This window comes from Bos indicus x Bos taurus, chromosome 23, assembly GCF_003369695.1.
Source record: "Bos indicus x Bos taurus breed Angus x Brahman F1 hybrid chromosome 23, Bos_hybrid_MaternalHap_v2.0, whole genome shotgun sequence".
Classification (NCBI taxonomy): domain Eukaryota; kingdom Metazoa; phylum Chordata; class Mammalia; order Artiodactyla; family Bovidae; genus Bos; species Bos indicus x Bos taurus.
Genome location: NC_040098.1, coordinates 29,871,338 through 29,890,947, shown reverse-complemented (window position 1 = coordinate 29,890,947; position 19,610 = coordinate 29,871,338). Strand labels below are relative to the sequence as shown.

The window sequence follows — 19,610 nt, the reverse complement described above, 5'->3', positions numbered from 1 at the left end:
GAAATTCCCTGGCTTTCCACTGGCATGGACTCCAGGCTTCCACTGCGGGAGGTCTGGGTTCAACCCTAATCAGGATACAAAGATCCCACAAGCCTCATGGTACAGGCCAAAAAAGAACCAAACTTTTTTCTTTGTCCTGCTGAAACTTTTACAATCAGAGCCTAATATAAGGATTGACACACATCATTTCTGCTAAATATTTATTAATTTAAGTTAATGGAATATATTTATATGCAACCTAGTAGCTGGTAGCTCAGATGATAAAGAATCTGCCTGAAATACAGGAGACATAGGCTCGATCCCTGGGTTGGGAAGATGCCCTGGAGAAGGGCATGACAACCCACTCCAGTATTCTTGCCTGAAGAATTTCATGGACAGACCATGGGGTCGCCAAGAGTCAGACACTGAACAACCAAATAAACAAATAAGAATCCATTTTCAAAAGTTCAAGAGGGTTATATTATATATTAATGTGGGATTATGCATTATTAAGTAAACATAAGAAGCAGAACAGTGCATGATCTATATTTTACACATTCTCTAGAAAAACTTACATAGTACTGCTCTTAGGGAACATCTAGGTAAGCTCCCATTTATTGAGTGCTTACTATCTCACATATGGATAGTGTGTTGTTTAACATATACATTAACATATTTATAGCATGTCACTTTGCATACATGACTCTGTACACAGACTGTTATCAGACCTGGTGAGAGGAGTGGCTCAAATGGAAACTACTGAGGAGAGCAAGAAACAACTGAAGAATATTTGTAAGATCACATAACATGTGCCACACAGAATTAAAGCAACAATTAACTGCTGACCGTCACGACCAGCCTGACCAACAGCACAGGGTTGTTAGACACGACCACACCGTGCTCCATGCTCAGCAAACAAAGAGGCTCCTATAGTGATTTCTGTAAATGGCAACACCACCGGCTTTGTTTCCCCATTCTCTCCCCTTGTCCAGAGACCATGTCATCCAAGGGACTGCTCACCCCAGCTCCAGAAATCCACCCCCTTTACAAAGATGTGAGGCAGTCGAGGGCATGGAGGTAAGGGAAGTGAGCTCTTCAGAGGTAGAGTGACTTCAAATCCTAGCTCTCGGCAACTTCCTTAGCCATCCAGTGGTTGGGACTCTGAGCATCCAATGCAAGGAAAATGGATTCTTATTTGTTTATCTGGTTGTTCAGTGTCCGACTCTTTGTGACCCCATGGTCTGTTCCATGCAGGTTCCATCCCAGATTTCACTTTCCTTGTGACACGGAGGAAACTGGAGAGTGATGCGCCGGCTGGAGGATGCATCCTGGTTGCTGGTCTGTCCTCAATGCCTGTGTTGATTGACAGTCACGGACTTTGCAGATCTTATAATACTTTCTTCACACCTGCCTCTCCAAGCACAGGTGGCAATCAACTCGTGACACTCAACTTGTGACTTTCCAAACTGTATTAATATTCTTTGGGAGGGAGACGCTAACTAAATCCAAGCAACACACCAGAACATAAGGAAGGGCATTTAGATTTGCAGTGAGAGAGAGGGAGGTCAGATATCAAGAGGAATGAATGGCCTGGTGATGACAGTAGATGGTAGAAATAGGAAACTAAGTCTAAATGTTTCTTCTTCATTTTTTAAAAAAATCCAACACAGATCCCTCTCCCTTGGCTAGCGCCTGGAGGTGAGGGATTGAAGAGACCTTGCAGATCACTTGGACAAGCTTCAGCCTGAGGTCCAGTGAGTGATTCATCCCAACAGGTCAGATCCTAGAAGCCCCCGGGAAGGCTGGCCGCCAGGAGGGAGTGGGGGAGGAAGGCCCAGTACCAGGCAGCCTCTGCTCCAGCTCTGAGGGGGTGGGAAGGCAAGCCCTGGTCATCCCCTGGCTCTGTAGCCCTTTTGTGTAAGTCCTGGCAGGGATGACATGGGGCTGCGCCTGGGAGCACAGCTGTGGTTCTGCTGGGGAGGAGACAGGGCCAGGGCAGCTCTGCCCTCCCCGATCCTCCCCTAGGACTTTTTCAGGGGTGGGGACATGCACCCCAAGGGCCTCTCCTTGGCCTGACCCTGCTGCAGGGGCTCTCTGTCCCCACTGACAGTGGAGATGGCCAGTTTATTGAGCTCCTCTCTGCCCAGCTGTCTCCCCTCCCTCCTCTTCCTCCTCCTCCAGTTGACTTCCAGCTCTGCAGGTAAGATTTCTCTTTATTCCTGCCCTGGGGAGACTCTGAGAACAGAAAGGCTAGTTTTCTGGGCTTACTTCCTTCAATACATCCTCAAGTTGCCGTGCAAGTGATCTTTCCAAAACATAGATATGCTGACATGGTTCCCCTCAGACACCTTCAGTGCCTCCCTACAGCCTTCAGAAGGGACCCCAACTCCATCACGTGACCTTAACTCAGGGCTTTCCCTGAACTTGGTTCTTACCTATCTTTCCAGCTTTGATTTCTCACCTATCAAACAGGGAATATCATAACAACCTTTTGGAGTTGCTGTCAGGGTTCAATAAAATGAAACCTTTAACATGCTTAGTCACACTTGTCCCATGGTAAACCTCAATAAATGTTTGTTGAAGTGTCTTGTCATGTTTGAGAGTTCTGTTCCGAGAGTTCTGTTCTGCACGATCAGACACTAATAAGTTTTTACAGAGGAGCCCTGCTCTCAGAAGACACATTCCCAACCTCAAGGAGCCACCTAACAGAGGGGACCTATGCGTGCCTTCAAGAAATCTTTGCAGGTCTAATGGAGAAAGCAGCCTCATCTCCCAGTTGCTTCCAGTCTGACGAGGAGATACGTCCCACAGATGAAAACAGACTGGGAGCATGTATGGCAGGGTCCAGGAGCTATAGAGAGGGCTGAAGATACAGAGGAAATGAAGAAGAAAACAGAGCCACCTCTAGGGTGATCTCAGAGAAGAATCTGGGACCAGGGTATGAACAAGAACAGAGAGCTGAGAAGTGACAGAGAGGTGGTAGCAGTGAAGTGACCAAAGCAAAACCGCTAAGGGGAAAATAACAATCAATCTGGCCAAGTCTGAACAGGAAGGCCCGTGGGACCATAAAACTGAGCAATGTTTGGCCGCATTCCTAGGGGCTGGGATGGCCACTGGCTAGAATGATCTATGCAGGGAACTCGCTGTATCTCTCCAAACAGAGACCTTTAAGAAAAACTGAGCTTTTCCCTGGCTCTAGAATTCCACTTAAAAATTAAGCTCCTTCTTTCCCTGTTTGAAGCAGCCCTTCCTTCCCATGAAGGACTTGTTTGTCCAGGTTCCCTGTGACACTCAGTTTCTTTTCTTTGGTGTCTTGGACAGGACAGTTCAGAGTAATAGGACCAGGGCACCCCATCCGGGCGCTGGTAGGGGATGAAGTGGAATTGCCCTGTCGCATATCTCCAGGAAAGAACGCTACAGGCATGGAGGTGGGATGGTATCGGCCCCCCTTCTCCAGGGTGGTTCATCTCTACCGAAATGGCAAGGACCAAGACGAAGAGCAGGCACCTGAATACCGGGGCCGCACACAGCTGCTAAAAGAGACCATTGGGGAAGGGAAGGTGACCCTCAGGATCCGGAATGTGAGGTTCTCAGATGAAGGAGGTTTTACCTGCTTCTTCCGAGATCACTCTTACCAAGAGGAGGCAGCGATGGAATTGAAAGTGGAAGGTGAGTAGTGTGTGTATCAGTCGGTATCATCTGTTCGATGGCCAAGACTTTCCTCTGAGCCTCTGACCATTCTCTCAGTTGAGATGAGATCCTTCAACCCAAACAGCTCGCTCCTGGGAATTAACTTCATAGAGATACACACATCAACACATGGGAATTCATATGCCCGCAATGTCTACTACATCATTACTCTACATGAGAAAGAAGCCAGAATCAGAGTCCATACCCAAGTGTAGGGAGTGACTGAGTAAACACTGTTATCCATATAGTAAATATCATGGAGCCATGTAAAAAATTGCTTTAGGGCCCTACCAGACATCCTGGAGGCATTTCACAAGGTATTGTTGGATAATAAAAGACAGCTACAGAATATAGGGAACAGGACAAAACCTTATGTTTTATATCAGAGAAACACAAAAAGACATCAGTAAGAAAATTAATATGGTTCACTTTGGGGGAAAGAAGGGAGGATAGGGTGTGATCCAACAAAAAGAAAAACAACTGTAATTTTATCCATATCATCATACTTATCATTTATATAAAAATGTATATATAATGTGTACATTTGTGGGTATGCCTAGGGAAATTCTTTATCTTAAATAGAAAAAAATTATAAATGCAAGCAGCAAAATCCAGGATAATCCATTTGTGTGTTATTTTGTGCTACTCAAGGGGAATATGAATTATCTAAAAGTTAATCAAAGTATCCAAGTGGACTTTTTCCCTTCTTGTTTTGCTTTGTATTGTCTTTTTATTTATTTGTTATGAATAAGAGCCCTATTCCTAAGGCTAGGAATAGGTCCTATTGCAAATCCTATTACAATGAATTCCTCAGTTGATGTGTTTGTAGTGTTTTATTAGATGAGGTTGAATATATTCCTGATAAACGTAACTACAAGTGAGTTAAACAAGTAGAACAAATGTCTGACTATATTCATAGAAAGAGATGTTACCTATAGATTTTACCTCCATTGCTTCCTTTCTCCAGAATTTCATTGCAGTATGTTTTGTGTGATGGATGACTTTGAAACTTTGTTGTTTTATCTATCTCTGAGGAGTTAAGATGTGTACAAGGAGGGGGAGATTTGAAAGTTAATTGCTATTTAATCGAGGATCAAAAATATTTTGAGGCCAGAGCCTCAGGTCATTTTCCTTCCCTCCTCCCCACCTGCAGCACAAACATCAGACAATCGATCACTTTTGGGTCTCAAGGGCCACTGTCGCAGTGCTGGGACCAGAAGATGGCATTGTATGTGGGATAACAAAGCACTGTTTCTACAGAGGGATTTCAGGCATGTGAAAATAGCTTTGTGTGGCACAGAATGTTCTTCATACAGCTGTTCTTACTGGGGGATTTTTACCTGCAAGGGAGTCTAACTGGAGAGCCAACCTCTCCAGTTGGCTGATTTTCCTCATTCCTGTTCAGTAACTTCCTCCTTGCTCAAAAACTGCCTCCCCCAATACATTTCCCATCCCCACTCCCTCAGAAAAAAAAAAAAACCTCCCTGGGGAGAAAGTTTTCCTTTGGGTGGATTTCCATAATCCAACCCACTTCCTCCTGTCTTATAATCTGCATGCCTAAGAGTCTTCAAAAAAAAAAAAAAAGAGTATTTTATAAGGGACCACTCACTTAGCCTGTGGCTCCAGGAAGCCAAGACAAATTTAGGACCAAAATGCAGTAAGCATGTGATTGCCAAATTTCAGGTGTAATTGGTGGTTTAGTCACTAAGTCATGCCCAACACTTGCGATCCCGTGGACTGTAGCCCATCAGGCTCCTCTGTCCATGGGATTCTCAGGTGTAATTACCTTCCCTTTTTCTCTGCTGCTGCTGCTGCTAAGTCTCTTCAGTTGTGTCCGACTCTGTGCGACCCAATAGACGGCAGCCCACCAGGCTCCCCCATCCCTGGGATTCTCCAGGCAAGAATACTGGAGTGGGTTGCCATTTCCTTCTCCAATGCATGAAAGTGAAAAGTGAAAGTGAAGTCGCTCAGTCATGTCCAACTCTTAGTGACCTCATAGACTGCAGCCTACCAGGCTCCTCCATCCATGGGATTTTCCAGGCAAGAGTACTGGAGAGTTTCTAATCTCACTTTCCAACTTTACATTTTTCTTGTCAATTTTATGATTTTGTTACTAGTTGTCTCTAAACCTTTCCTTAAACTCTTCATTATGAAACTGTAAAATAGTCCCAGGAGTAGAGAGATTCTTATGAGCCTCCCAGTTCCCATCACCTGACTGCAGCAGTTATGAACCAGGGACAGACAACCTGTTTCACTCAACCACACTCATTAACTTCCTCCCCAGTTGAGTTATTCAGGCAAATCCTAGACAGCATTATCATGTCATTTGCTAAATCTTCAAGAATGTATGTCTCAAACAGAAAAACTCATCAAACAAAACAAAATCATAACCAAAATATTAGTTACATCTTTAAACTTTAACAAAAATTCTTATTAATACCCAGTCTGTGTTCACATTTTTCTGATTATTTTATAAATACATTTTTGCAGTTTGTTTGCTTGAATCCAATCCAAACAAGATCCACAGGCAGGTATTCGCCCTGTAGACCTCTCCATGATTTCATTCCCATGTTGTTCAACAGGGTGTTCCATACGCTTTATTTCCTGTGAACTCATCGATTAGAATATGCACCATCAGATTCAGATTCATTTGATCTGTTTTGTCAGGCATATTTCATAGGTGATGCTATATACTTCACTTATCACTTTATATCAGAAGTCTCACAATGTTTGCTTTTCTCTCATTTTGTGATTCTAACCCTTTGTTAAAATATAAAAGGTGTACAAAGAAAGGAACTAAAGTGTGTAGTTGCTAAATCATGTTGCTCCAGGTTACTTCTGATAAGAACTTTGAAAGCAGAGTTGACTGTTTTCTCCTGGGGGACACAGTAACAGACAAGAACCTGAAACTACAGCTTGAAGGGTGGTATTTTTACCTACGAAACCAGTTTGAGGGTTTTTGCTGTGACTTAATGCCTACCCTGATGTCAGTATCTTTATTTAGCCCCCTAAGTGAGTAAGTGAAAGTCGCTCAGTCATGTGGGACTCTTTGCGACCCAATGGACTATACAGTCCATGGAGTTCTCCAGGCCAGAATACTGGAGTGGGTAGTGTTTCCCTTCTCCAGGGGATCTTCTCAACCCAGGATCGATCCCAGGTCGCACGTACTGCAGGCAGATTCTCTACCAACTGAGCCACAAGGGAAGCCCTTAGCCCCCTAAAGCAGAGAACAAAATGAAAAGCGTAGTCCCTGCATGCTGAGACTACACCAGGAAAGCTTTGAGGCACTGAAGGGCAGACTCTAAAATGGGCACTAGATGGCACCAGAAAGGCAAAGATCACCCCTCTCTCTTTACCATTTCCAGTTCACATCTACCAAATCCATGGATTCCACTTTCTCAAAATCTCCAGAACAGAGGTTCTGAACTTTTCTTTGCGTCACGCACCCTTTTATCAGACTGGTAAAGTCGATGGACCCCTTCTCAGAAGGATATTTGAAACGAATACATACCTGTACTAAAATAGTTATCAAAATCCTGTTGCTCCAGGTTACTTTTAAATAAGATATGGGGTGGCCCTGATCAGAGTGTCATTTCAAAACGGTGAACATAAATGATATTTTGAGATTTCTGCACCAACTGTGATATGAAAATAGTTGTGTGTTTTAAGGATGAGAAAGTCTCAGGTTCTGTTCATATTGTTTCAGAGTGTTACCTACAAACATAATTGAAAGAAACACTACATTTCAGTTTAAAAGTTACTAAAAAGACTTTTTCTCCTGTTTAAGTTCACCTCGATTTCCTACACTGTCCTAGTTCAGGCTCAGGTTTTTTACTTTCACTCTTATCATAGCCTCTTAATTGACTCCCCACCCCTCCCCACGTCCTGCAGTCAGTGTGTCAGATCTTGTTACTCCTCATCAAGAAATCCTTCAGAGTACCCCCGTGACCTTGAGGGTCAGATCTAAGTCCCTTGTGTGGTTCTCAAAACTCTCCAAGACTTGCCCAATATATAGACTCCTGTCATTCTAAACTACCGGCCCTGCCTGGAAACAACCACTTTTCCTTTAAGCCTAAGCTCAGATGTCAGTTCTGAGTCATCTTTGGGCGCTGTGCTGGCTGTTGAGGATGAGCACTGGGCCTCCCTGGTTCTGCCTTTCAGATCCCTTCTACTGGATCAACCCCGGCGTGCTGGTGCTCATCGCGGTCCTGCCAGTGCTCCTCCTACAGATCACCGTGGGCCTCGTCTTCCTGTGCCTGCAGCGCAGACTCCGAGGTACAGGCTGGAGGGCGGCTGGCGGGGGACCGTCCCTGAAGTGCCTGGCCTCTTGGAGCTTGGTCAGCTGATACCTATTCTTGAGGGACTTCTGGGTTCAGAACTCCATAATGACAAGTTTTATATCTTGCTGAATGTAATTATCATTTGGGCAACAGGACCTTTAGCTTTCATAAGAGGTAGGGCTGACATGCAATAACCCCATTTTACAGAGGAGGCAACTGAGGCCTGGAGCGGTTCAGAGATTTACTCAAGCTGGTACAGCTTGTAAGTGGCAGAGCTCAAACTGAAACCCCTATTTTCTGGCCCCTGTACCATACACAGCAGCTTATCCTTCTGGGAGAGTGTGAGCTTCAGAATTTGGCAGGTCTGTGTTATTAGGTTTAAACAAAGATACTATAAGTAAAACTCCCTACCACATAATAGGTGTTTCTCCTTCTCCATCCAACATCGAGGTCTGGGGTCCAGCTGTCTGAAGCTGCCTCTTGTGCCCAAGAGCATTCATGTCAAGACTTCTCCCCTCCACCAAGTGTTCCCAAAGCCAAAGCCTATAGGGCCTCCTTCCCCTTCCCATTCCTAACAGGCTAAAGCAGCAAGGACGGTTTGGAGTATATGAAGGGGTGATATTGGTGGGGTCTTCTCTCCCCATGACCTCATCCCAGATATTCAGTAACCTCTTCACCCACATGGCTGAGGAGAAAGGACCTGACTAGTGGCACCCCACTCCAGTACTCTTGCCTGGAAAATCCCATGGACGGAGGAGCCTGGTAGGCTACAGTCTGTGGGGTTGAGAAGATTTGGACATGACTGAGCGACTTCACTTTCACTTTTCACTTTCATGCATTGGAGAAGGAAATGGCAACCCACTCTAGTGTTCTTGCCTGGAGAATCCCAGGGTTGGGGGAGCCTGGTGGGCTGCCATCTATGGGGTCGCACAGAGTCGGACACGACTGAAGCGACTTAGCAGCAGCAGTGGAATTGGGTGGCCTGGGTTTGGGTCCAGCTCAATGACCAGAACCCTCCTCCAAGTCTCAGTTGCCTTGTCTGTGTCAGGCAGAGATAACACCCTCCCTCCTAGAAGGTAGGGGACAGTGTTATGTAAAGTGCCTAATACAGAGCCAGTCACAAAGCAGCTGCTCAACTAAATGTTTAGTTCCTTCTTTCCTCCTTCAGATGGGAAGTAGCTTTAGATTAACAAATTGACAACCCAGCAGGGTGGAGTGCCTGTGTGACCCCAGAACCAACAGGAAAAGGAGCAGACAGCAGTGGGGGAGATAATGGTTTCAGGGTGTTGGTGGACATTGCTGTCTACCGAGGTTCTCCACTTTCTTTAAACCAGGCAGTAGCCAAAGAATGAGCCTGAAGCCCGGGATTCAAATCTGGTTCTCACTCTAAGGATGCTCCCAGGCTGCTGAGAAAAGAGCCTGCACAAAGGCCCAGGGCAGTGGGTGGGGAGGGGCTCCATCTACTGCCTGAGGTAGAATTAACAATGTCGCCTTTTTCTATTTTAGGAAAACTCTGGGCAGAGATAGGTGAGTTCCAGGCACCTTCCCTCCCCAGACCTTCCTCATAACTGAAATGGTCATTTTCTCTGACCATCTCTGCCTCTGTCCCAACACCTTGTGCTCCCTTGGAGCAAGAACTTCTCTATTTAAAACTCCTAAAACCAGTCGTACAAAGTTTCATTCCTCTTCCCTGCCTTCATGGAGAGCAGAAGTAAAATCCTACAGCTCCCCTTCCTCCATCATTGTGCACCACTTACAACTACAAACAATTGCAAGTGATTAAATAACAAAGGCTCAGAGGAGAAAGGATCATTGCCAGTGCACTACTAAGTTCATTTGCATTTTTTCTTCTTTCAGAGAATCTCCACCGGACTTTTGGTAAGTTCTGGCAGCCCCCCAGGTCAGCTTGGTGTTTCACTCGACTCCTGTCACCTGGGGACATAAGGACTCCCAGCTCCCGGTTGGTCTTCTCCCTCTCTTGTTCTTTCTTTGAATGTCATCGTCTGCATCTAGGGTTGGTTAGATAATAGCATTATTAATTAGAGCTTCCAGGTGGCTCAGTGATAAAGAATCTGCCTGCAATGCAGGAGATGTGGGTTCGATCCTTAGGTCGGAAAGATCGCTAGAGGAGGAAATAACAACTCATTTCAGTATTCTTGCTTGGAAAACCCCACTGTAGACCTGGCGGACTACAGTCCACGGGTCGGAAAGAGTTGGACATGACTGAGCACACAAGCACACACTTTTATGTGTGGTACTATAACACAGCTTCCCAATGTTAACTCATTCTAGGAATTACAAATACTTTATGTACATGATTTTATTTTTTCAGGAATTACAAAGGAGAGGTAAACAGTGCCTCTGCACATCAATTTGATGTCTAGTTGGGGAAGTGATACATACACATAAATTAACTGGTGAATGAAAGTACATATACATCATTGACCAATCATGAGGAAAAATGAGTTTTCATGAGTACAGAATAAGTAACTGACTCCTCGGGGAAGACTTAGTGGGGGAAGTGAAGACACCCCCCCTAGAATGTTGGCCTGAACTTCCCTGGCAGTCCACCGTGGAAGACTCTGCACTTCCACTGTAGCGGGTACGGGTTTGATCCCTGGTGGGGGAGCTAAGATCCTGCATGCCATACAGCAAAAAAAAAAAAAAGGTTGGCCCAAGGATACGGTTTCTGTCCTTTTTGTTCACTGCAGATCATCTAGTGCCTAAGGACAATGCCTACAACAGGAGGGCACCCGAATCCTTGTTGAGTGGATGTTGCAGAAATTTTAATATGGTCCCTGCCCTGAGCAGCCTTCCAGAACAGCGTTTGCTTCTGAAGGCTTGGAGGTGTCCCTGGCTCCACCCTGGCATTTAATCAGTGTGCAGAAAAAAACACACACAGTCTCCAACTCAAAGGGGAGGACCAAGATCTTTGTTTTACAGGATTCAAGTAACAAAGGTCTTAACTCTGTACTCTTCAACAGTCTGGTGAAGCTTCATGAACCCCTCCCTTCCCAGAATGTTTTGAAATGTACACATAAAATACAACACATATGATTACAAAGAAAATCATTATTTTGAAAGTTATCAAAATGTAAACAAATTTGTGATTAAAGCAACCAATATTTCTTTAAATAACAAAACTATAGATTAAATAATAAAATGTAGTGGCAAGTCTAACAATCTGGTATTTCAAAATATTGATAAACAGTATTTTGAGACTTCAGAAACAACTCTGATGGGAATGCTGTTTCCATTGGTGATAAAGTCAGAAGTACCACTGATAACTGATTTGTTATGGTCCTTTTTCAGGAAGAAAAAGCTAAATTCAGTTCGAAGTTAGTGAAAATAAAAATGTAGTGCTTTTCTCATGCAAATTCATGAACTCCCTGGATTCTATCCAAACTGTTTTGGCACGCAGGTTAAGAACCCCCAATCCCAAAGAAACGCAATAATAAATGGAGTGGGTGGGTGGGACACAAGAGGGGAACACATGTTCATCCTGTTTGTTTTGTGGCAAATAATTCAGATCCCCACTTCCTGATGGTGCCCTGCTGGAAGATAACCCTATTTGTCATCGTGCCGGTTCTCGGACCCCTGGTGGCCTTGATCATCTGCTATAACTGGCTACACCGCAGACTAGCAGGTGCAGTGTTGGGGCAGCAGACAGGACCACTGAGCTGGAGGGATCAAGCCAGCCCTGAATAGGAAACTTAAAGAGGGTGGATGGGAGCAGGGTTCAAGATTTAGAGACGGAATGTCCTTCCTGCTCTGTCCCCATAGCCAACCCCAGACTCCTCAGAAAGAAGAAATTTCTCCTCAGAAAATAGAAATAATCCAAGAAGCGAACCACTTATTGAGACTTGAGGGGTCTCTTAGTGGAAGGGGGGAGGGGCGTGACTACAAAGTCCACAGGGAGGATGTGGGAGGAGCCAGTCATCTTCCGCTCATCACCTATTTCTCTTTGTTTTCAGGGCAATTTCTTGAAGAGCTAAGTAAGTTTTCTTCACTTTCTTAAAAGCTGAAAGCAAAAGACAGAGAGCAGCAGCAGCAAGGGGAAGAGGGGGCTACTGAGGGATCAAAATCCAAGAGGAAAGGAAGGGGCTGGCAAGCCTGGGTGGAGGGATGTCTCCTCCTGGGGAATGGGCGCTGAAGGCACTCTAATCTGCTGCCTGATCTGTCCCAGCTAGGAGCCCCACTATCAGGAATCCCACTCCAACTGCCTCCTTTCCCATTCGTTCATCCATTCCCTACAGCAGCTGCCCTGGGCCTCACCTCTGATGCTGGGTGGCTCCTCAGGGTCTTTCTTCTCTCTGGTTTAACAGTTTCATGACAGGAACTGTTGACGGCTTTTTCAAGTTATTTTCTCCTCCTTCTAGGAAACCCCTTCTGAAGGATACAGCATCTTGGCTGGGATGGAGAAGAGCCTGGCTGGTCCAAGGATCAGTCATTGGGGATGTCACATCCATTGAGTTGCACATTTCCCTCCTCGCTGCGGGGACATTGCAATCTGCATTTCCAGGAATGCTCTGAATTCCAAACAGGATCCACTTCTCTTCTGTCTTTACCTTGTCTGTCCCTTTCCCCAGCTCCTTCCCTCCTCTCCCCCTTTTTGCTGCCCACATCATTCTGCTCCTTGGTCTGTCTTCCACCTGAAGTCCTCTCCGGCTACAGCCAGGCAGGTGTTCTTCTTTCTGTCAGAGGACACCTGTGCTGCAGAGTAACACAGACAAGTGGGTCTCTGCCATGAAATGAAGACCAGGAACCTCCTCGTTGCAAATTACAACACATCAGCTTTGCAAATGGTGGTCATTTCTTCCAAAATCTCAGCCCTGGTAGGCAGAGCTGAGGGGTGTGAAGGGTTGAAGAGAAGGTGCAGGAAAAGTCCACAATATGCAAGAGAGAGCCAAGTGACCTGCAGAGCGAGGACCTGGGGAGAAACCCATGGAGTGCTGGCCAGAGCTCCATCTTGCCTGAGCGGCTCAACGAGGAGCCAGGGGAGCAAGGGATGAGAACGGAGCAACATGCCTGCTTTTAAACACCTCCCTTCTACTTCCACACCCCATCCAGATGGGCCCCTCAGACTTTCCCTTCTCTCATCCTTTCCCTCTCATCTTCATACCTAATGGAGATCCACTGTCTTTTTGAACAATTACTACTTGATGGTCTAAAGAAACAAGCTAGGTGCTAATTAATAACAATATAAGTTTCCAAGTGCCACTTCTTGTCCCCTTTCCTTTCTGTATGTCCTCCTCTATCCCATCACCTCTCTTCCTTTATCCCAGTCTCCTTACCCTGTAGGTCATTCCTCTGGAAAACCAAACAGAGAAAGACCTCAGGCGGACAGGCCATTCATTTCCCTTCTAAGACCTTCATTGCCTTTGCTTTCTTTCTTCTGCGTGCCTTTTCCTCTCCCTTCCTCCCCTTTCCTGAGGGTCTGGATCCAGGAGAAAGATCCATTTCCTTCCCTGCCACAGCAGAGGCATTGGGAAAGAAGCCAAGCCACTGACCCAGGATGGCCCAGCACTTGTGGGGACTGCCCAGGAATAGCCCCTTGCTTCTGTAGCCCCCCCAGTGACCCAAAAGGTCCTCTTTCTCCCCAAAGCAGACGTCGCATATAGGGCAACAGTAGACCCTCTGCTTCCAGTGAGTCTGCTGGTGCCGGATCAGCCCGGAGAATAAAGTGAAGGACTTGCCACAGTGGAAGCAGCGGTTGGACTGCTCTGTGAAGTGGACCTTCTGATGACTGGAGAGACGGGTTTTCCTGCTAAAAGTTAAGGGACAATGAGGGCAAGAGAAGACCTTGAGTCTTGAAGGCTTCTCTGGGTGAGAGTTGGACTTGGTGTTCAGGCGAGTAGCTCGCATGTTGGCTGCCAGGGTCCTGGTCACAGGCTCTGGGGCTGGGGTCCTGGTCACAGGCTCTGGGGCTGGGGTCCTGGTCACAGGCTCTGGGGCCTGAGCTCTCACAGTGATTACCATGTTCTTGGTGGCAGGTACCTGGTTCCTGTCTATTGACAGCTGGGGCTGAGTCTTGGGACCCTTGGTTTTAAGTGTGGGTCCTTGGGTCGCAGCCACTGCTGCATGGTTCCCTGTTGCCAGGCCCTGTAATCCAGCTCTGGTATCCGGAGTCCTCACAATATGCTTCTGGTTTCCAGCCCCCAGCTTCTGGCCTTGGTGCGTCTTCTGGTGGCGTTTGAGCTCAGACTGGTCCCTGAAGCACTTCCCACAGAAGGGGCACGCATGGGGCCGGTAGCCCAGATGGACACGGCGGTGACGGCTCAGTCCAGAAGCATCGCAGTAGGTCTTGCCACAGAGCGAGCAGCGGAAGGGCCTTTCCCTGGGTTGCTTGCGCCGGCCGGAGCTGAGGTCCTTGGGGTTCTGGAAGGACTTCCCACACTGGGCGCTGTTGTGAACAAGCTGATGGTTGTAGAGGCTGGAGCGCTTGCTGAAGCACTTGCCACAGGTGTGACAGGTAAAGGCTGGCCGAGCCCAGGATTCTGGCAATGTTGGCGTCTTTTCCGGGGACCCAGCTGGAGGAGAGGTTGGGCCCAAGCCTCTGTGAGCAAGGGAGGCCTTCTTGTCATCAACAGTCCCCTCATCTCCCAAACTCTGACTCTGTTCTTGGCTTTCCTCCTTCTTGCCTCCTGGAGGAAATGAGGAAGAATGATGGGATTCATCATGACAGCCCTGACACAGCTGTCTGTTCAGTCCACACTGCTTCCTCTCCCACCCGACATTCACCCTCACTCTTACACCTCAGAGACCAGAGATAAGAATAAACTTTTGGGTTGTCAAATTGAAAGCAAATAAAAATTTAACTGGCATCTTCCAACAATATCTGAGATCAAAATTTTAACCACATTTCTTCAAATCCATTTCTTTTCATTTTCTTTTTTCAATTACCAAAGTATAGTTTATTTACAATGCATGTGTTAATTCCTCTCATTTGCAATATTGATCATACTCCCAGACACCCCAGATACCCACAGGTGACCTCATAATATATCATAAGGATTGGGACACTTGGATGACCAGAACGTGCTATTAAGAATCAAGCTAAGGTGAGAAGCATAAACCAGAACTGTCTCGGCAAACCAGGACTGGGGTCAACTCAGACTTAAATTTCTCTCAAGTCCTTATTCTACTCTCAGGAACAAGTCATCCTTAGTCCAACTCAGCATCAGGCTTATCTCCCATCCCTTTCTTTTTCTCTTGGGAAGGACTTTTTAATCAAGAGGCTATCGCTGCCATAAGCAACTGACATGGAATCTCTCAGTCCCTGGAAACTGAAGATATTCACTTGTCCTGAGTGGCTCAGATACTCATCTTCTTAAAGCCAGGGGACTTGAGCAGATGATGTCCAGGCAGGAAGGATGCAAGCTAGGACCAGGTATACAGACCCCTGTTCCTCTTAGGCATTTCCATCCTCCTGAGGCATCCTGGGCCCTTTTCACCCTCCTCTCTCCTTTGCAATTCTCACCTGAATGAAAGCCTTCTCCATTCGGGGAACAGAGATCCGCTTCCCACTGTTTCTCTTCTTGCTCAAGCTTGGCGATCAGATCTAGATTAGACAGAAAGATTCCATCTGGGGAATGGGAAGGAGAGGAAAAGCTGAGGTCCCAGGCTCTGCCCCTTCACACGTCAGGGGCTCCCTTCTTGCATATCTGTGGTTTAAGAGCCATAATCTGGGACACTTAAGTGCTGGAAGGAGACACACAAAAGGCCAGATTCCAACAAAGTGCCGGGTACATATGACTCAGGATATACTGGCTGGCTGAATAGGCAGATTTGCATTCTTTGAAAACACTGTTATCATGTTACAAGTGTTATCTTTGCCTTCATGCAAGCTTTCATTCCTTCTTTCACCCTGAGCCTAGTAACCCAGATCTTTCCCACCTGGAACATAAAAAACCAAAACCAAGGATCAGTGAAGATAATTGTGAGCTGATCTACCTATCCAGGGAAACCAGATGTTCCAAAGGCCTGGGACAGAAAGCTTGTGAGGAACCCCAGCCTCTTACCCACAGACATCAAGTTTCTGACAGTCTCTGATATAACATCCTGGTAGAGGACCCTCTGACTGACATCTAGACATTTCCACTCTTCCTGGGTGAAGTTTACTGCCACATCCTCAAAGGTGACTGGCTTCTGGAAGAACAGGAAAGATTCGGGGAGTTTGTATACAGACAGACAGACATCCAGTCTAAAGGTTTAGAACACTAAGAGAAAAGGAAAACCACGGAAGGAGAGAAGAAATAGGAATAGGAAAAGACAAGTACAAAGTCAGCAACTTTAATGTACAGACAGGAAAGGAAGGGTGGAGAGGAAGGGAGAACAATGCAGGGGGAGAAGGCAGGGGTATGTACGAATGAAAGTAGGGAGGATGAAAGGCTGCCACTCTGATGAATTTCAGCAAGTAGTCCTTGAAGGATTCCAGGTTGGTATGGAAGCTGAAAAAAGGACTCGGAGCCCCTTCTCCTGGATGCTTTACAGCTTGGAACCTTCTGAGATTCCATTTGGTCTGCAGACAGGATAATGGATGAAGGAGCTCCTGGAGTCCAGGACCCGGGCCCTCCCTCCCTTCCTCTCGCTTGGTCTCCTCACCTTCACCCACTCCTTCCACCAGCACTCTCCCTTCCAGGCTTTCGGCAGACCCTCCTCGTCCACCTGAGGGAGCAGCTTCTGTACAGGTTCCACTGGCTTTGGCTGGTCAGACACCTTCTCTTCCATGCTGTCTCTTTTAAGCTTTATCCATGCCTGGTCTGGCCCCCAAGGGTGACTAGGCTCCATCCTGGGGCTATCTACCTTCCAGCAACTGAGGAGATGGGGAGACCTGGCAAAGGCCTTTGCAAAGGGTTTGAATTGGCCTCCTGTGTCAAAGATATCTGCTCCAGGGGGCTATCTTCCTTTTTTGTTCTGCTGTCCAAACTCTCCTCTTTCACAACTGAGAGCACCTTTGATTCCCTTCAAGCCTCAGCCACAGAGTTCAGGGACCTGGTCCCCCTTGCCTCAGCAGTCACTATTCAGTAATGCCAGGTTGCAGCCCTGCAGGTGTCGTCTGCCTTCTGCTTCACCCTGCTTCTAGCTGCTGCCCACCTCCAGGAACCTGAGGTCAGAGAGAAACAAAACTTATCAGTAAGACGGGGGTGAGGAACAACAGCTTCCTAATTTGGTCAGGAAACACCAAGAGTTATTGAACCTCTTATTTGTACCTAAAACCTCTCAGTATTGCCTCATGAGGTAATGATTAACAACCTCATTTTAAGTAATCTAAAGTACAGAGATGCTAGGTAATTGCTCAGGGATGCTCCCAGTCCACAGCAGTTAGTGTTCAAAGCCTGGGCTCTATCACCGAGGACAAGATTCCCGCTGTCCCAAAGCCCCCTCTAGGGTGGCAGTATGGTATTCTGGAAAGAAAGCACATGCCTGAGGTAACCAGCCCTGGTTCTGTCACAAACAGCCTTGTGCAAGTGTCTGCATTCTGATGTGGTTTTACTGGAAAATAAGATTAAAGGAGATTCTCTAAGATCCCATCTAGGATGATTCTGTGAATTTTTAATACATACAGATCCTTGTAAAGAATAAAGAAGGGACTTTCCCTGTTGGCCCAGTGGTTAAAAGTCCAGGCTTGATCCCTTATGGGGATCCTGCATGCCCCACAGCAGAGTTAGTTTAACGACCGTTAAAATAAAAAAGTGGGTAACAGCCCAACAACCAACACTTACACAGGGCTGGCTCCCAGGGAGCCAGCGCTGGAGCTGCGGTCCAACCGGGGAAGTTCCTGCTCTGCCCAAACATGGTGGAACTCCCACCTCCTCCTGCGGACTGCCACTCACCCCGCTAGGCCTCCCTCCAGATGGAATGAATGGAATGAAAAGAATGAAGACTTAAAAACCTGTTGACGTTCTTCCTTTCACTTTTTTGAAAGGTGGTAGAATTGAAAATGCCAGAAAGGAAAGGGGCGTTCAACAATGAAGTTAATAGGATTGCTAAAAAGAAAGCTGACAGGAAAGGTGCATTTCCTAGGAGGTGAAGTTGGTCCCTCCCTCCCTTCGCTTCAAGCCCATCCATAATCAAGCGGTGAGATGGTGCAGGTCTGGATTATTCTCCTACTAGCCCGTGGAACACAGTAAAAGTAACACTTCAAAAGTCTCTATAATCGTATCCTCAAAGTTCTGGCTCTCTTGTTTTCCCTCAGGAAAGACCCACCGTTGTAAGTCTTTCTCAAAAGCATTTGCTGGGGGTGGTGGCCAGGGGCGCTCGGTCCAGATTCTAGGCTGGTTGTCTGGTTTGGGGAGAAAGCATAACTATGGAGTCTGAATTTCTGGCCGCTGCCGCCTGCCCCTGGCACGTTGACCTCGATAGTACTTTCTACATCCACTCGCCCCAGAGCTCAAACCGGTTGGCCGGCTAGTGCAAGGCGGCTGGGGTAACACGACTCTAGGCGCAGACCTGTTTATCAGTTCAGGGCCCGTCCCCGCCCTTCCAAGAACGTAAACCCCTCGAGGGAATGTGTCGCCATTTTCCAGTGCTCTGAGTCCACCCGATCTCTAACCCCAAACTCGTCCAGTGTTTCCTGTAGCTATTCTGAGAACCACTGAAATCCCCAACACCCGCTCCAGGCTTCGGGGGTCCGCCCTTGCCGCCCCGCTCGCCGCTGCTTCAGCCACTGGAGTTTTCTGCCCTCCGGCCAAGCAGAACGACCCTAGGGCCTTCGCCCTTCTCATCCGGCCTTTGGGTCTCTGCTCGGTCCTAGCTCTGCCCGGTCAGATCGCGGGCCCATGGCGCTCACCTCCGGCCACTTCGCGCCCGGCCTCGGACCCCAGCCTCGGAGGCTCCCGCGGGCAGGGACGGAGAGTTTCGCTCACGATTGCGTGGCCCGCTACCCAGTACCCACTGAACCGGTCCCGCTGACGGGAACTGCACTGCCCGATTCCCGTCTGCCCCGAAACCTCGTTGCTGGGACCCTGACTTTTTCAACACATGCTAGCAGCCCGTGCTCTTGGCCGAATCCCCAGGGAGTGAGTGGTCGCCGCACCGGACCACACCCTAACCAGTCCAGGTTTCCCCAGGGGCCCTCAGGGCTTGGAAACTCCTCCAGGACTAGGGGCGCGATGCTCCCCTCGCCTGCCGAGGTCAGGGGCGGAAGATCGCAGGACAAACCTTTCACTAGCCTCCACCACCGCGAGCTCAACTCCCCGCTGCCCTTACTCACCCGCCGCTGCCGAGGACCGGGGCTCCAGGACGTAGGACTTCCGGTGGGCCAGCGGCTAGCCGCGCCAACCCAGCGCAAATGTACCGGGAGCCCGCGACCCCGCCCCGGCCCTGCCAGGACCCCGTCCCGACCCCACTCTCCTCGCCGATTTCCGCAGACCCACCGCGTACCCTGCCTGGCTTTGCTTGTGGGACCGCCAAAGTCAAGAGTTCAAAACAATCTAGGAAGCTTAAAAGAAAAAGGATCCGCCCATCCCACTAGCCCATCCCTCCTACCAATTGTAGCTGCTGGTCCCACCCAGGGCTAGGATTTCATTTCCAGTCTTAACTCACTCTTGGGAGAAAAGGGATTGAATTATTTCTGATGAAAACACACAGTTGGGCTACCCAAGTGACTCAGTGGTAAAGAATATGTTCGTAGCTCGGTCATGTCCAACTCTTTGTGAT

The 19,610-nt window shown here is 47.6% G+C and overlaps 2 protein-coding genes across 9 annotated transcripts; one reads left to right on the top strand and one right to left on the bottom strand.

Moving 5' to 3' along the window:
* The first annotated feature begins 444 nt into the window (after positions 1-444).
* On the top strand, positions 445-13,652 carry MOG (myelin oligodendrocyte glycoprotein). 5 transcript variants are annotated; one of them, XM_027525273.1, is made up of 8 exons: positions 445-2,179; positions 3,301-3,648; positions 7,831-7,944; positions 9,456-9,476; positions 9,807-9,827; positions 11,479-11,595; positions 11,924-11,944; positions 12,329-13,652. In XM_027525273.1, exons 1-8 carry the CDS (start codon positions 2,095-2,097, stop codon positions 12,340-12,342), a joined length of 741 nt encoding a protein of 246 aa, XP_027381074.1. In that variant the 5' UTR covers positions 445-2,094; the 3' UTR covers positions 12,343-13,652. The 5 variants fall into 5 exon arrangements, with proteins under 5 accessions (XP_027381074.1, XP_027381072.1, XP_027381076.1 ...); XM_027525271.1 differs by having other exon boundaries at positions 9,807-9,909; positions 12,329-13,169; XM_027525275.1 differs by lacking the exon at positions 3,301-3,648 and having other exon boundaries at positions 12,329-13,169.
* On the bottom strand, positions 10,252-19,404 carry ZFP57 (ZFP57 zinc finger protein). Of its 4 annotated transcripts, none has more exons than XM_027525270.1 (5): positions 19,165-19,404; positions 16,554-17,055; positions 15,971-16,097; positions 15,430-15,510; positions 10,252-14,593 (listed from the first exon to the last, which is right to left on the bottom strand). In XM_027525270.1, exons 2-5 carry the CDS (start codon positions 16,737-16,739, stop codon positions 13,302-13,304), a joined length of 1,686 nt encoding a protein of 561 aa, XP_027381071.1. In that variant the 5' UTR covers positions 16,740-17,055; positions 19,165-19,404; the 3' UTR covers positions 10,252-13,301. The 4 variants fall into 4 exon arrangements, with proteins under 4 accessions (XP_027381071.1, XP_027381069.1, XP_027381070.1 ...); XM_027525268.1 differs by having other exon boundaries at positions 15,430-15,534; positions 19,335-19,391; XM_027525269.1 differs by having other exon boundaries at positions 19,335-19,391.
* Between the last annotated feature and the right edge of the window lie 206 nt (positions 19,405-19,610).

Coding starts and splice junctions, on each gene's coding strand:
- MOG (XM_027525271.1), top strand. CDS start 2,095: ATGGCCAGTTTATTGAGCTCCTCTCTGCCCAGCTGTCTCCCCTCCCTC. Junction 7,945..9,455: donor CCTGCAGCGCAGACTCCGAG/GTACAGGCTGGA, acceptor TTTCTATTTTAG/GAAAACTCTGGGCAGAGATA. Junction 9,910..11,478: donor ATAAGGACTCCCAGCTCCCG/GTTGGTCTTCTC, acceptor CAAATAATTCAG/ATCCCCACTTCCTGATGGTG.
- ZFP57 (XM_027525268.1), bottom strand. CDS start 16,739: ATGGAGCCTAGTCACCCTTGGGGGCCAGACCAGGCATGGATAAAGCTT. Junction 15,535..15,970: donor CAGAAACTTGATGTCTGTGG/GTAAGAGGCTGG, acceptor CCCATTCCCCAG/ATGGAATCTTTCTGTCTAAT. Junction 14,594..15,429: donor TGGAGAAGGCTTTCATTCAG/GTGAGAATTGCA, acceptor CATTTCCTCCAG/GAGGCAAGAAGGAGGAAAGC.